General features: G+C 47.3%; 1 protein-coding gene and 2 non-coding genes across 3 annotated transcripts in view; all 3 read right to left on the bottom strand.

The window, feature by feature from the left end:
* Nucleotides 1-1,948, bottom strand: part of PLXDC1 (plexin domain containing 1) — a 106,975-nt gene extending 105,027 nt beyond the window's left edge. The window contains exon 1 of the mRNA XM_044673647.1: nt 1,873-1,948. Within this exon, the coding sequence (XP_044529582.1) occupies nt 1,873-1,948 (76 nt within the window). The remainder of the gene's footprint in view (nt 1-1,872) is intronic.
* Nucleotides 1,949-5,207: 3,259 nt separating this feature from the next.
* Nucleotides 5,208-5,279, bottom strand: TRNAC-GCA. The gene has a single exon. It is a non-coding gene; the product is annotated as a tRNA-Cys (tRNA).
* Nucleotides 5,280-6,157: 878 nt separating this feature from the next.
* TRNAC-GCA lies at nt 6,158-6,229 on the bottom strand. Its single transcript has one exon. It is a non-coding gene; the product is annotated as a tRNA-Cys (tRNA).
* Nucleotides 6,230-15,297: the final 9,068 nt, after the last annotated feature.

Here is a 15,297-nt window from a genome sequence, read left to right as displayed (position 1 = left end):
AAGTGGCTGGCATGCCGGGACTTTGATTTAGGAGACCTAGCTTTGAATCTTGCCTCTATTACTGGCTCTGTGCTTGAAATTCTGGTCTATATCTCCTAGTCTGTACAACGGGAGGAACGACCTACCTCATTAGGTGGTCCTAAGGAAAGTGTTTTGAAAACTTTAAAGCAGGGGCAGCTAGGTAGCACAATGAATAGTCGTGAAATCTGGAGGAACTGGGTTCAAATCTGACCCCAGATGCTTTCTAGCTCTGTGACGCTGGGCAAGTCACTTAACTCTGAGAGGGGGAAAATCAGCTATTAAAATGTGATTTATGGCTTTTTAATCCAGACACTGCCAAAGGTGAAAAGGATAAGAGAGAAGAGAACCCAGTTAAGATTGGAAAAACATTTAGAGAAATGGAATAAAGGCAGGGAACACATCTGCCCCACTGGAGTAGGATAGCAGGGAATATGTGTGACCCTCTGAGATAGTCCAGGATATTAGTAACATATATGGCAGCAGTAGAATACAAAACCTGAAATCAGGAAGACTCATCTTCCTGAGTTCAAATCTGCCCTCCAACACTTCTTAGCTATGAGACCCTGGGCAAGTCATTTCACCCTGTTTGCCTCAGTTTCCTCCTCTGTCAAATGAGCTGGAGAAGGAAATGGCAAACCACCCCAATACCTTTGCCAAGAAAATCCCAAACGGAGTCATGAAGAATTCACACGACTGAACAAAACACAGTCTTGCTCCACATCCCAACCACAGGAGAATCTGTTCTTCTTTGAGACCTTTCTGTCCCCCACCACACACACTATCACCACAAGGAGAGTCCCAATCCTTCTATGCCAGTCCTTTCCGTGTGGTCAGGAAATCCTGCTTAGCTGTAGCCTAATTTGGAAGAAAGGATAAAATGTGTTGAAGGTTCTTGTGGGGGAAGCTGGCTTAATGTTCCCTCCATTCCCCCGAAAAGCCATGGGTCACACTTGGGGTTACACTGGAATAGGGAGGGAATAGTGGCAGCAGAAACAGTGCCAAGGGGACTATGTCTGCCTGAAGCAAGGGGAGGCTCCTTAGCTGGCCTCAGCTCGATCTACCACCAGGTGTCCCGAGCCCTTACATGGTCCCCAAATCTGTGCCTCAAAGGGATATGAGGTCTCCGATTCTCTTCCCTTGCCCCCCCCCCCAACCACGCTAAAGTAGAAGTGGGAGCAACTGAGGAGGCTAAGTACTGCTCTTAGAGAGAAAGACACCCTGACCCAAACCAACGGTGGGTTTCTGGTCTTAATTCCAGTCTCCTATCCTATGGAGTGTGGAGCCCCTCAGCTTCTGCTCCCCGGGTTCGGACTGGTGCTCACCAGCCCCCCGGAATCTCCGTTTATTCGCTTCCCCAGCAGAGTCTCTTCCCTCTACTCTGGAGAGTTAGGGACCCGTTCGGTCTCCCAACACGCCCACCCGCCCACACATCACACGTACTCAGATTTCTCTGGAGGACCCTAGGTGTAGGGACAGGACAGTCTTATTGCTGATAGTGCCCGTGTGCTCCCTTATCTAGCCACGGAGTCACAGAACCAGGACGTGTCAAGGCTGAAAAGAACCCCAACAAATCTAGTCGCACCCCCTCTTTGGAGAAATCTAGAACCGGGCGGCGGAAAAGCCTTTCGTTCTCCCCCCACCCCCACATACCCTTACGCACCCTCCGGAACCAGGATGCTACTAAATGCATTCATCTGCCAGCATGTTTGCACATGCATGTAGCCAACCAGAAGAGCATACACACACACACCTGCGCGCCCTCTTGCACGCCCCAAACAGCCCTTAGCCCTCCTTCCAGGGACCTCCTCCCCACCTGCCCCCAACCATGGCAACTTTATCCCCTGCTCCTACCTGCTCCCGGATCAGGGCTCAGCCCGCCGGCTGCCTCCCTTAGCACCGCAAGCAGGAGCCACAGATCCCCCCTCATGGTGGAGTTCGGGGGCCTGGGGCCCCGGGACCTTGGCCCCCCAGCCCCTGGGGCCCGGCCGGGACAAGGGAGGAAGGAAAGGAGGGGATGGCTGGCTGAAGGTAGAGGGAGGGGCGCCCGCTGCGAGGTCCCCTTCCCGAGTGAGGGGCAGGAGGACGGACGGACTGAGAGAGGGCCGGCCGGCCAGGAGCCTGTCTGCTGTGGGCTGGGAGCGAGGGAGCAAAGCGGCAAGGGAGCCAGGAGAGAGGGAGAGCCGCGGCAGCTGGGAGCCAAGGGGGAGGGGGCGGAGAGCGGGGCGGGGGAGGGGGGCGGAGGAGGAGCTCCGGCCTGCCTACCCTCCCGCCTGCAGGGAGTAGGACAGCTACTGGCAAAGGGGTCAAGAACCCGCGGGCGGCGTGCCCTCTGGTGGCCTCCCGGGGGACGCCTCCGACCGCAGCAGGCTGGGTCGGAGCTACACTGCCCACTCCCACAGTGTTAATGGGAGCTGCACCCACCACCTCCCGTTTCTATTGCCATTAAATGAGTTAAGAACTAAAGAGGTCTTGGGTCTGCTCATACCCATTTTACAGATGAGTAAACTGAAACTCAGAGAGCAGCATCTTAGTGCAGCAGATCTGGACCTGGGTTCAATGCTGTCTGCATCTTACAAGCAGTGTGACCTTGGGGAAATCACATCTCTGGCCATCAGTTTCTTCCTCAGTAAAATGAAGGGAATTCTCCATCTATAATCCTTTCCTAGTGCTTGCCTATGGTCATAGAATTAATGGCACCAGCACCAGCTCTTCCCAAACTGTAGGGGGTAACTGTAGGTTGGCTCCAGTCACAGAGTTAAAATGTTGTAGCTAATCCATCCCCTTTGGTCGGCATAGCTTGTGACTTCTCTCAGATATTATCTCCCGCCTATCAGGTAAATATCTTGCTTATATATGTGTAAATACATTTATACATATAGGTAGTTGTTAAGATGTTTGTTCTCTTCCACTTTATAATGTAAACTCCTTGAGAGCAAGGACTTTTTGCCTTTTTTCTCCAATCTCCAGGGCTTAGCTGAGTGCCTGACCCATATAAGGCACTTAAAAAATGCTTGTGACTTATTTTTTCATTGCCGTCATTGTTAGATGATTTATTTTTTACTTGTGTCATTCTGTATTTTGAGGCCATTGCCTCTCTTTCAGGAGTCAAGTAGCTGTGCCACCCACATCCCACATCTTCCATCATCTGGAATCCTGGTTTGCTGAATGACTTTGTAACCATTCCCACTCACACACCTGCTTCTCTGAGGGGAAACTGAGGCAGGAGGAGAGAAGAGCCCTGAATGCTCCTACTTTACCCTTCTTCTTAGCCCATGGCCTAGATAATCTCTAAATTAAGAGGGAGTGCCCTGTAATTCTCTCCTTGTGTTTGAGGTCTTCCTATGCTGCCCTGGCCTGATGCACAGAATCAGAAGGGAGCCTTCTCCCTAGCCAAAACAGACCTCTGGTCTGGTTCTGTTACCTTTGAAATATACTTCAGGGTGCCTGCTCCCCAGGGTCCTCTCTTGGACCATTTTGCCAGGGTCCTGTCTTGGACCATATTGGCTAGCAGGCCAATAAGAGACTGAACAATGTAAGAGAGAATGGTGGTGATAAGAAAACTGTGATTACAAATAATCCAGGAAAGCTCCCTCCCCCAGAAGCCACAACTAATCAAAATGCTGTCTTCCCTTCCCAGAACTCTGGGAAGATGGGGGCAACAAGGCCTATTTTAAGTTCTGACCCAATATCTGAGGCAGAAACCCAGAGAGAAAGTGATCTTTTTGCATTCTCTCTTTCCCTGCCCTCCCCACCTGTCACTACCTTATAATAGTCTCTAGCGATAAATCATATTTTTTTTCCCCTTTCAGGACAAGAGTAAAAATATCCACAATTTAGGAGACTTAATAGACAGCAGGGAATCAGGTCAGGACACTGAGGTGACTCCTTCTTTCCCCCGGCCTACTTAAAAGTCAGGAAGAAGGAACTGGGGGGTGGCATTGGGTGCTGAATACCATTCTCACCCCGGACAGGAGGAAGGTGTACGGGAGGAAGTGTGGAGAAGGTACAAGGGGCAAACGAGTATGGGAAGAGAGAGACTGGGTATGTATGGGGAGGTGGGGAGATGTAATTTGTAATTAAAAGACTGGGAGGCACTAAGAAAAGGAGGAGCTTGGTTGGAGAGTTACCTAGTAGGCATCGAGACTTCCTCGCTTTTTACACAAATTTACAAAGAGGTTGATGTCAATCTTCTTAGGGCTTCCTCCCAGACCCTACATCGTTTCTTCCCTTTGCTCTAACCTAATTCTCTGTTCCTAGTACTCACGGTACTGTAGTCTAACTCTTCCAAAAGGCCTTTCCTGATTCTCCTAGTTATTGTATCAGCCTAGGCACTACGGTTGTAGCAGAAATCCCTGGTAACTTGTATCGCATTAGTAGACTGTAAACTCCCTGCGGGCGGGGACTCATTTTTCCCTCTGTCTCCAGTTCCTAACGCAGCGCCTTTGCGCATACTAGACACTTATCAAATAAATGCTGCCTGATCGGTTGACTCCAACTCCAGAGCCCTCGTGTGCTTTTTGCCCTGGCAAAAGCACCTTCCCGTAGTCTCCCACTTGGCCTGTCAGGGGCTGTTCTTGACCTCTCCCAGATAAATCCCCTCTCTGCCGGGTGGCGCTAGGGATCGGCCTGGAGCACCTTTGCAACGCGGCCTTCTGCTGCCCCCTAGTGACTACCTGGGAGGAAGCCCCAGCGCCTCGGGGAGGGCTAGTTCTCGGTTGCCCGGTTTGGATTTGACCCGGAGGCCACTTTCTGGAACCTGGCGCAGACCCTGCGCCCGGCAGTCAATCATTCTTCAGCCCGAGGTCCCTTCTCGCTTTCCCCAACGAGGAGAAGGGGCTCGAGGTGTAATCTCCGAGCATGGAATCCAAGCTCTGGCCCCGTGGTCTTAGTAGGGTACATCTCTGTTGCTTGGCGGGAAGGGGTGACGCGGCCAGCAAAGCCTCAGTGGATCCCGCATCCAGGTATATGGGGAGAGAATCACGTGCAAAATTTAAGACACCCCCCTCCCACGCCCCTCCTCCTTTCTCTCCCCTCCTAGCGCTTCTAAGGAAAAGGCGGCGGGAGGAAGTCAACCTTAAAACATTTAACAGGAAGAGCTGAGTGGGTGGTCAAACGTTCGTTGTAGAGAATCTCGTCTCTCAAGACCGCTAAATTTAGGGAGCTAAATTTTAAAAGAACGTTAAAGAAGGGGGCACCCGGATTTGAACCGGGGACCTCTTGATCTGCAGTCAAATGCTCTACCACTGAGCTATACCCCCTCTGCCGGAAGAAAGCGGCATAAAGAGAACTCTTAGAGTCTATTCCCGCGCAGGCGCCATAGGTTTTTTTTGCTTAGAAATGGCGTTGCATTGAAGTCTACCTCTATAGATTAAGAAAGCACCGAGTGGTAGTTACGAACTGCGGATACTGACAGAAGAGTGAAAATCACAACCCTCAGGGAACTTACATTATACTAGTAGAATACAATAAATTCATAGACATGTAAATATAAGATATGGGGAAAAAACTGCAGAACCTGAGAGTTCAGGATTCCTATTGCTGATGTTGGAAAAATGCCTATTGAGAAGGCGCCCCCTTCCTTCAGAACCTAAAAGCAAGAGGCTTGCTCCTCTTAGGCCCTTTTGGAACCCCAGGGAATGGGTTTGGGGTGGGGGTCTCCTTACAGGAAAAGGAGACTCGCCCACTCCAAGTGTCCTTCCTCCCACATTCCAAGGGTGGCTCCAATTCTCCCAAGGCTCTTTCCTATTCTCGCCCCCATCTCCCCATTGGTGCTCATGCTTCTCTGTCCCAGAGGCCCCCAGGAACAATGCCCTTTCCCACTGCATCGAGATGGTGGAGAGGTCTTGCCCTGACCCCCAACAGCGGGCTGCTCATTACCCCAGCACGAATTTCTCTACAGGAGAGGGAAAACAGGTTACCTCCACGCAGACACCACCCCAACACCACAGGAACACCATTGAATTTTGCCAAGGGTGCCTTTGAACAGAATGAATTCTGGGACTTAGAACCAGGACTCACTATTGGTTTCAGTTCAATACAAACCAGAGCCAGTTCCTAACCTCAAACATCCTTCTATATATACAAAGGTTGGGGAGATGGAAATGACTTTTTAAAATCAGGACTAAAACAACCTTCCAGGGGGCACCCGGATTTGAACCGGGGACCTCTTGATCTGCAGTCAAATGCTCTACCACTGAGCTATACCCCCACGCAGATTTCTTCTCTTCTTAGCTATTTATACCTTTGTCAACCCCCGGGCGTAGTCATTTACAAAGGGTGTAGATATTAACAATTACTACCGGTTAAATGGAGAAAAGCAGAGAATTAAGAGCAACCAATTTAGATACCCAAAACTCACCTAGTAGTCATTTACTACCACTACTGGTTAGTTAGGTTTAGGAGGAACCTATTCTGTCCCCACACTTGGGAGAGGGGGGAAGGGTAAATGGAGAAAAACAGAGATTTAATATAAGAGCGACCAATTTAGATACCAAAACTCATTCACAAACTCACTGCAGAACCACCTACCTGGGGGGGGAATGCATACCAAGAAAGGGCTTGATAGGGAACCCAGGCCAGCCCTATCTCAGTTCTCAGAAATTAATACTGCCCTGTGTGGAATGGGGACAGAAAACCCCTCACCCTCAGAGGTTCTTTGGGTGCCAATGCCATTCAGGGACAGTCCCTGTCCCTGTCTTACTTCCTATTCTGTCTAGACTGTGGGTGTTTTCTGCCTGAGTCCAAACACCAGAGACCCTTCATCCTTCAGGGATGAGACAAGCTCAAACCAATCTAACTTCCTCCTACCTCTTCCCAATGCCTCCCAGCTTGTCTCCTTGGGTAGACTCTGAGCCCAAAATTCCAAGCAGCATCCCCTCAGCTGCCAAGCCATGCCAAGCTGGCACAAACTTGGAGAATCACTACGATAAGCCTAATAATAAGTACTGTTTATTTTTCTCTGTTCCTTTAAAGTTTACACATCTAGGCAGACATCCAAGCCCTCTGCTACAGATAACTATCTAACTTAGAGTTAGATACTCCCAAACTTCTCTCTGACATTACATGTAAATGAATTGGAGCTGGCACAAAAAGCAAGCCAATGAGTCAACGTTATTGTTCTCTGCCCACCTAGCCACATTCCTGTCTTTATTATATCTAGCTGGCAGCAGCTGAATTTTTGCAGGCCAGAATCTTACACAAAGAACTTCACAAATCCCTTTGAAGATCGTCTCTCTTTGTATCCTCAGAACTTAGCACCATGTCTGGCATATCCTAAAGACTTAATAAATGCTTATTGACTGACATTGGTAGGGCAAGTGTTATCTTATTTTACAGATAAAAACATTGAGATTCAATGAGTGACTTGCCCAAGGTCACCTAGAGAGCAGATGACTCAAAGCTGGGGATCAAATTCAGTTCTGATGATATTACACTAAGCTGAGAGAGCCAGTGGCCAGCCTAACTAAAGTTTGGCAATTGACTCTAGTCTATCCTGCCCCTGTCATTATCTAAAACTTGTCTCTTCAGGCCCAAAATGTAGACTCTACAGGCATCTCAGGCTGGAAAGACTCTAATTCCTTTTTTTTTTTTTCATCCTTATTTTCTGCCTTAGAAACATGTCTAAAACAGAATGACAAAGGGTAGATAAACTAAGTTAAGTGACTTGCCCAGGGTCACACAGCTATGAAGTGACTGAGGCCAGATTTGAATTTAGGATCTCCTAATTGTAGGCCTGGTTTTCTATCCACTGTGCCACCTAGCTACCTCCCTGGAATGCTTCTTGTTCAGGAGCCAAAAAGTATAGGAAAAGGCAGGCATATGGTTTGAGGAAGCAGACATATTACCCCCAGATATATTTTTTTCTTATGGTTTTTAACTGCTTAGGTCTATCTGAATGCAAAGGCAAAAATTCATTTGACAGAAATACTTGTATATATTTAAAAACCCAATTGCTCTTCTAGAGCAACTATGTTCAAGACTGTTCAAGAATGATTCATCTGTGTAATAAACTGATTACTAGTATCCAAAAAATAAATATATATACACATGTTTGTGTATTTATTTTATACATGTTTGCATAAATATATGTTTATGTTTAATTACCAACACAATTTTTAAAAATGATTATGGAAAGATGGACATATAGACACTGAAAAGGCTTGGGTGGGAATGGAAATTGAATGAGATGAAAGGAGACAGAAAACAAAAGGTTGATATTGGAAGGAGAATGGCAGACATAGAAGGAAGGGATTAGAATATAAAGAACACAGATTTTACCAAGACTGCCCTGACCTATCTTCCCGATTGACTGAAATCTCTCAGAGTCTGGACAAAAGATGAATAAATAAAAGAAAAGCCTTTATTATATGCTTCCTATATTCAAAACTCTGTGCTAAGTGCTAGGGGTAAAGGATGAAGGTAGGGAAATCCAAGAAGTAAGGAAGAGGTCCAGTACAACCTCTGCCTGCCCCTTTACCCTCACCCTTTTCTTCTTTTCTCCCTAAAAGTGCATTATAGAGATTTCAAGGAGTGGGGGGGGGGGTACTTAATTCTCATTTTCCACCTCCTTGCCCCCAATACCTCTACCCTTGGCTTGCCCAGTGCCTCTGAGAAGGGCACATATTTCCCTTGGGGAAAGAGATGTGGCTTCTTCTTCTTCCTCTCTCCCAGGGTCTCAGGAAAGTCAGCCAAGCAAGTGGACTGGCAGGTGACTGCGGTTCCACTGTCCAAAAGTCAGACTCTACCATCTGTCCCAACACCTTCTTTGAAAAATGTAGAAAAATAAATAATTTTGCTGCTTGTCTTCCACACTGTCTTTAGAAAAATTGAATGCTCAAACCTTTCTGTTTAACCTGAGGGCTCAAAGCAAGAGGGAAGCTGCTAATGAGACATTACTGGCAGTAACTTGAGATTTCATCCACTCTAGCCCTGCCAGGAGCCTATGAGAACAGTCAAAGGATGGTGGTTAAATGCTGCCCCTCCTAACACCCCCAATGATGGTGGTGATCTCAAAGTGTCACATCAGCAATTGAGTTGGGTTAGGCTTCATCCACCAGGTCTGCTGCTCTCCCTGACACCAGCCCTGTTCTGGTTTTGGGCAGCCTGTCTCCCTGGCCAAGTTCTTTCTCCAACAGTACCAGAGAATCAGAACAGAGAATCACCAGTGGGAGAGGGCTGGGGAGCACTTTAACATTACCTTCACTCTCCCAGGGCTTGCCTAGTCCAATTTGTTATTGTTCAGTTATTTTAGACATGTCTGATTCTTTGTGACACCATTTGAAGTTTTCTTGGCAAAAATACTGGAGTGATTTGCCATTTCTTTCTGTGGTCCATTTTACAGACGAGGAAACCGAGACAGACAGGGTGAAGTAACTTGCTCAGAGTCACACATCTAGTAAACATCTGAGACCAGATTGGAACTCAAGAAGTTCCAATTCATCTTCCTGATTCCAAGCTTGGCATTCTATCCACTGTACCACCTAACTGCCCTCTACACTCCAATAGGGAGGGCAATTTTCAAGCCAATGAAGCATGTCAGGATGCCTACATTGATTCCCTCCTGCCCTGGGTGGGAGAGAAATGGTACAACCAGAAATGGGCTTGTTTCTTAATTGGCTTTCCTTTCCTTCCCAACTTCTCCACTCTTAAGTGTTTATAACCCTACAGATCTCATTTGAGAGTGGAAAGAGGAGGGAAGAGACTGTTCTAAGCCACAAGGTTAGGGTCCCTGGTTTTTGGTGCTGCCCACTTTTCAGTCTTAGCTTACTTCTCCCCTGTGAGGGCACAACAGCCTTGCAGTACCATGGATGGTCTTTGATAGAACTGAGGGTGAGGGAATGGGAGAATTCTGAGGTAGTTGTTGAGTCCTTCACATCCTGTTTGTTGGCAAAGATGAACATTGATGCATCCCAGAGATCCTAGCAGAGAAGCCCCTTTCAAAAAAGAGATCATATAGCTACCTACCTCCATTACCAATGATTTCCAACCCAGAATCATCATTCATTTCCCATCCTCCCCTCCATATCCAGATTAGTCCAGGTTTTTCAAGATGTCCAAGCTAGGAGACTGGAATGTCCAAGCTAGGAGACTGGAATATCCAAGTAAGCACTAAGAATGAAGCTGGATGTGAGACTGGTGGCCTTGCTGGCGCCATTAGAAACAAAGTGATGGCAACAGGCACCACTGCCACTTGGCTGAGATCAAGTAATACTTTTCAGGGATGACTGTTCTAGTAAGCAGTGAACCCTGGACCTAGGTCTACAGGGTACCTGAGAGGAGGATAACTGGGCAAGGGGGTAGATCTCTCACTTCCCAAGAAAGCTCTTGGGCCAGTTGGGCACTGCCGTGTTCAATCTCAGCCACCCCTCAGCCTCACCTCATGTGCCAGTATTTTGTACAGCTTGTCTTGAGACAATGGCAAACATTCCCTGCTGTACTATCAAACTCTAGAATGATGAACCGGGGAGAAGAAAGGAGTTGTGGCTATATTGGGCTTTTCCTTGACCTACTTTTCCCCTGGGTCTCAACTTTCGTGATGCCTGGTGAGCCACTGGAGATGAAGAGAACATTGCCCTTGTGCCAGTCACTCAAACTATTCTTGTCTTCATTGTTACAATTAAAATTATCCTGAGAGACTGATTTTGAGGTAAGAATATTCATTTATTGATTATATCAGGCTTATTGGTTAGGTGGGCATCATAACAGATGAAGTGATTTAAGTTCTCCATGACTTTCTTGGGACCAGGGACTACCTGGTCTGGGTCAGACTGCTAAATAAATAGATTTTGGGGAGCTCATTATTCAGTCCCTCCCTTGACCATCCCAAGATATCTTTAATTGGTGATGGCTAACTAAGATGGTTAATTAACCTATCCACTCCTTCCATCCCCATAGTCATGTAGACCAGAAAAGAACCCTTCTATCCACCTATTAATCAAATTCTGTTAAAAAAAAAAAAAAAAAAAAAAGGAAGACATTCAGGGGCAGCTGGGTGGCTCAGTGGATTAAGAGCCAGGTCCAGAGATGGAAGAAACTGGGTTCAAATTTGACCTCAAATACTTTCTAGCTATGTGACCCTAGGCAAGTCACTTGACCCCCATTGCCTAGCCGTTACCACTCTTCTGCTTTGACAGAAGGTAAGGGATTCTGTTTTGTTTTGGGTAGGCAATGGGGGTCAAGTGACTTGCCCAGGGCCACACAGCTGGGAAGTGTCTGAGGTCACATTTGAACCTAGGACCTCCCAACTCTAGGCCTGACTCTCAATCCACTGAGCTACCCAGCTGCCCCCGAAGGTAAGGGTTTAAAAAAAATTTTTTTTTTAAAAGGAAGACATTCCTTGGGATTCCCAAAGACAAAGAAAATGTAAAAAAACTAGATGACATTTCTGACCCAGATCCCATACACAGGAATACATAGTAATTGTCCCTAATGTGTAGGAATTAATACAATATATGAAAAATAAATTTTTATACATACCATATTTATTCCAAACTTTAAAAATTCTCTTCTATAAATCAAGGGTGTGTATAGTTATGATCTCTATCCAAGGGATATTTTAGATAGCAGCATCTCAAAACCTTGTTCAAAGACGACAGGAAAGCAGAACTCCCAGAAATGTGGGGAATATCCTGCTTTGGACATCAGTCAAATGACTGGCAAGAAAAAGTGGGCAAAACAGCACCATAAGACTCCATGAATTGCCTCTCAGACTACCCTCAAGTTGGAGGTGGTTGGAGGTGGGAGAGACAGCTGGGTCAGCTATAGCATTCTAGATAAGGAGCGCTGAGGTCAGGTCACAACACCAAAATATATTTTCGTTTCATAAGTATGAGATGGGTGAGTTGTCATTAGGCAACAACTATGAAAAAGATACTCATTTCTTAGTCTTTCTTAGTGGTTTATATCTCAATGTGAGTAAGCAATTCTATGTAGCAGCCAATTAAAAGCTTATTCAATATTAGCCTGCATTAAAAAAAAGACAGGGGAGAGGCGGTTAGGGGGCTAAATGGATAGAATGCCAGGCCTGGAGTCAGGAGGACCTGGGTTCAAATTTGACCTTGGATACTTCCTAGCTGTATAACCCTGGGCAAGTTACTTAATTACAATTGCCTAGCCCTTATACAACTTTAGCCTTGGAACTGATACTAGTTATGATAGAAAAGAAAGGATGGAAGGAAGGAAGGGAGGGAGGAAAGGAGGGGGGGGAGGGAAGGAAGAAAGGGAGGGAGGGTAGCTAGATGGTAGTAGATAGAATGCCTTGACCTGGAGTCAGAAAGATTCATCTTCCCAAGTTCAAACCCATCTCACTGTGTGACCCCTAAGCAGGTCACTTAACCCTCTTTACTTCATTTTCCTAACCTGGAAAATGAGCTAGAAAAGGAAAACGCAAACCATTCCAGTTATCTTTTCCAAGAAAACTGCAGTCATGAAGAGTTGGACTCAACTGTGAAAAACAACTGAACAAGAAGAAAAGCAGAATATCTAAAATGAGAAGCTGACCACTCCCTGAATAGTCCAGTCTGTTCCTTCTACCACATTTGGGGAACTCTCAGAAACTCTCAGGGTCGGGATTAACTGTATAGGTTCTCCAGGAAGAAAAGGGACAGTGGGGGGGGGGGGAGGATGGAGAAGGATTTTCAAATGTCTGAAGAACTCATGGAAAAGGGATTAAATTTCTTTTCCTTGGCTCCAAAGGGCAGACAGAAGTAGTAATGATGGGTAGAACTTGCAATGAGACAATTTAGGCTTAATTTAAAGGTCCCCTCCCCCCCTCAAATCCTAACCATTAGACTTATCTAAAATATAGGCTCTCATCATCACCCACCTAGATTACTGCATTAATCGAAAGTATTAAAAAGCTGCTGCTGCCTCCCTGGAGTTGTTTTTCAGTCTTGTCCAACTCTTTGTGTTTTCCAGATAAGAAAACTGAGGCAAACAGGGTTCAGTGGCTTACCCAAGGTCATACAAGTAGTAAGTGTCCAAGGTCAAATACTTTATCTACTTTGCCATTTAGCTGCCCCTTTTCCTTACTAGGTCTCTTCAACTTAAATCTAGATGGCCATGTGTCAGGAGAGTTATATAAAGGATTACTGGTCAGATAGAGGCTAGACCACATGACTTCTAGGGCTCCTTCCACCTCTCTGATTCTGATGGGTTCCCTCCCTGCTTCCAGGTCATGGGCAGAATGTGCTAGGGCTTGGGTACTTTGCTCCTTCCCCTGGGAAAGGAACAAAAAGGCAAGCCCTTTCCCTCTCCCATTTCTAACCCAGGCATTTCCTAGGAGTGTCCCAGGACCATCTCATCTCTGTGATGGAAGAGATTTTTCAGAGAGAACAGAGGTTCCCTAGCCTCCAATGTCCCACATCAAGATTCAGCATAGAGAATGACCTTCTCCACACTGCTACACACACACAGTAGATGCATATACCACCTCATTCATTAGACTAGAAAAGAGGCCACGTTCCCTAACTGGCACCTGGATGCTCCCAAGACCCTTTTCTCCCTGATTTGGACATCTCTCTGGAGCCCTGGAAGCCTCCATCCCTTTCCCACCCAGTTTCCCACTGGATGCCATCCCTGGGGGTCCAGACTTAGAGATGAAGGACAGCTGGATAGGACAGACAGACAAGGCAGAGACAGACGCAGGGCAGAAGGTTCAGGAGGAAACTGGAGATTTGCCAAAATGCCCCAAGCCTCTTCTCTTGCCCTCTAGGAAAGGCCACTCGACTGGTAGAGAATGGTTGTTTTTCCTTCTTGGTTCAGTCTTACGATGGTCGATGGTCGCTTCCTTCGCTGGGGGCAGTAGGGGGAAGAATAAGGTCAGGGCTGGGAGTCTGAAGAACTTGGGAACTGGGAAAACCCCTTCAATCCCCTCTAGAGTGGGCTCAACTTCTTCTGTCATCCAAAGACAAACTGGGCACATCCACCCCCAAGAAACGTACCCCTCTGCCCCCCCATCCCCCCAGCAGTCCTTTCGGGAGCCCAGGAGCCCACAGCAGCAAAATCTTTTCTCTCCCACTTCCACTTAGGAACTGAGTCTCCAGAGTCCCAACACGGTTATTATCCCCTTTCCATCTCCAGACCTTAGCTTAGCTCTCGGGCCTCAGGGGAAGGAGCCTTTGGGTGCTGGGGAGGAAAAAGCCTTTACTAGGGGGTGGGGGTAGGAGGTGTTCAGGGAAAGCTAAAATCACAATCAGAGGAAATCAGCCAACAACAACCCCACCTAAGCTCTACCCGCCAGTATCTGAGAAGGAAAGAGTTTGTTAATCTCGTTACGACTAGCCTGGAGTGGGGGGAATGGGAAGGGTGGGCCATATCAGGGCTAAGGGGGACAGCTAGAGTGGGAAGAAGGACACACATCTGGGACTAGAGCAGTGGACGTCATGGACGCTGAGGTTTCGGGGCCAAGACTACGTATCAGAGGCCACGCCCCAAGACCCTAGCTTACAGCTGCCTCCGGCCCCGTTTAAGGCTGGGGTGGGGAGCCTGGGGCTAGTACGGGGGAGAGGCTGGGGGCGTGGCCTCTGATACCGTCTCGGTTACCTGCGTCAAGCAGAGGGAGGGGAAGAACCTGGAAGCACAGAGCTATCTATCTGCCTGAGAGCTAAATCTGGAGTTGGTATTCCCCAGATGCTCCTTCCCACGTGCCCCGACCCGCGCTATGACCTCATAGAGACGTCTGTCCCTTGCCCTGCTGTACGTCTGGTTGCGTGGTAACTCCTAGCTTGTGTCCCCGCTGCGCCTAACACCAGTTCTCTCCCCTCCTACGCTCACAAAGCTACCTGAGCATATCAGGGGACCCTTCTAAAGCCCTCAAACTGATTCCAGGGACGGGTTCCCATTTATACGGGCATTGATGTGATTGCGTCTCACTCCCTCCGTTAATACGGATGCGAACCTATCTGCACCTTCTCATCTTTGCGTATAAACTTTCTCTAAGGGGCAAACCAAAAGGGCTGGGTCATTTTTTAATGAATTTTTTTTTTCTTCAATTAGCAAGCACTTACTTCCTCGTTCTCCCACCTTCTACCCTGTCTATCCTACAGAAAAAAAACTAAAACTAAATTGGCATCGTTAAGCAAAACAAATTCCCACAAAGGTCATGTAATCTCTAGGGAAGGCAATTAGATGGTTCAGTGGATTGAGAGCCTGGCCCGGATACAGGAGGACCAGGATTCAAATATGGACTCAGACACTGCCTAGCTGTGTGACCCTGGACAAGTCACTTAACCCCCCACTGACTAGCCATAACCACCATGGATAAACAGAAGTGATTAT

This window comes from Gracilinanus agilis, chromosome 4, assembly GCF_016433145.1.
Source record: "Gracilinanus agilis isolate LMUSP501 chromosome 4, AgileGrace, whole genome shotgun sequence".
Classification (NCBI taxonomy): Eukaryota; Metazoa; Chordata; class Mammalia; order Didelphimorphia; family Didelphidae; genus Gracilinanus; species Gracilinanus agilis.
Note: the sequence above shows the minus strand (reverse complement) of the source record. Positions and strands in the feature narration are given on the sequence as shown.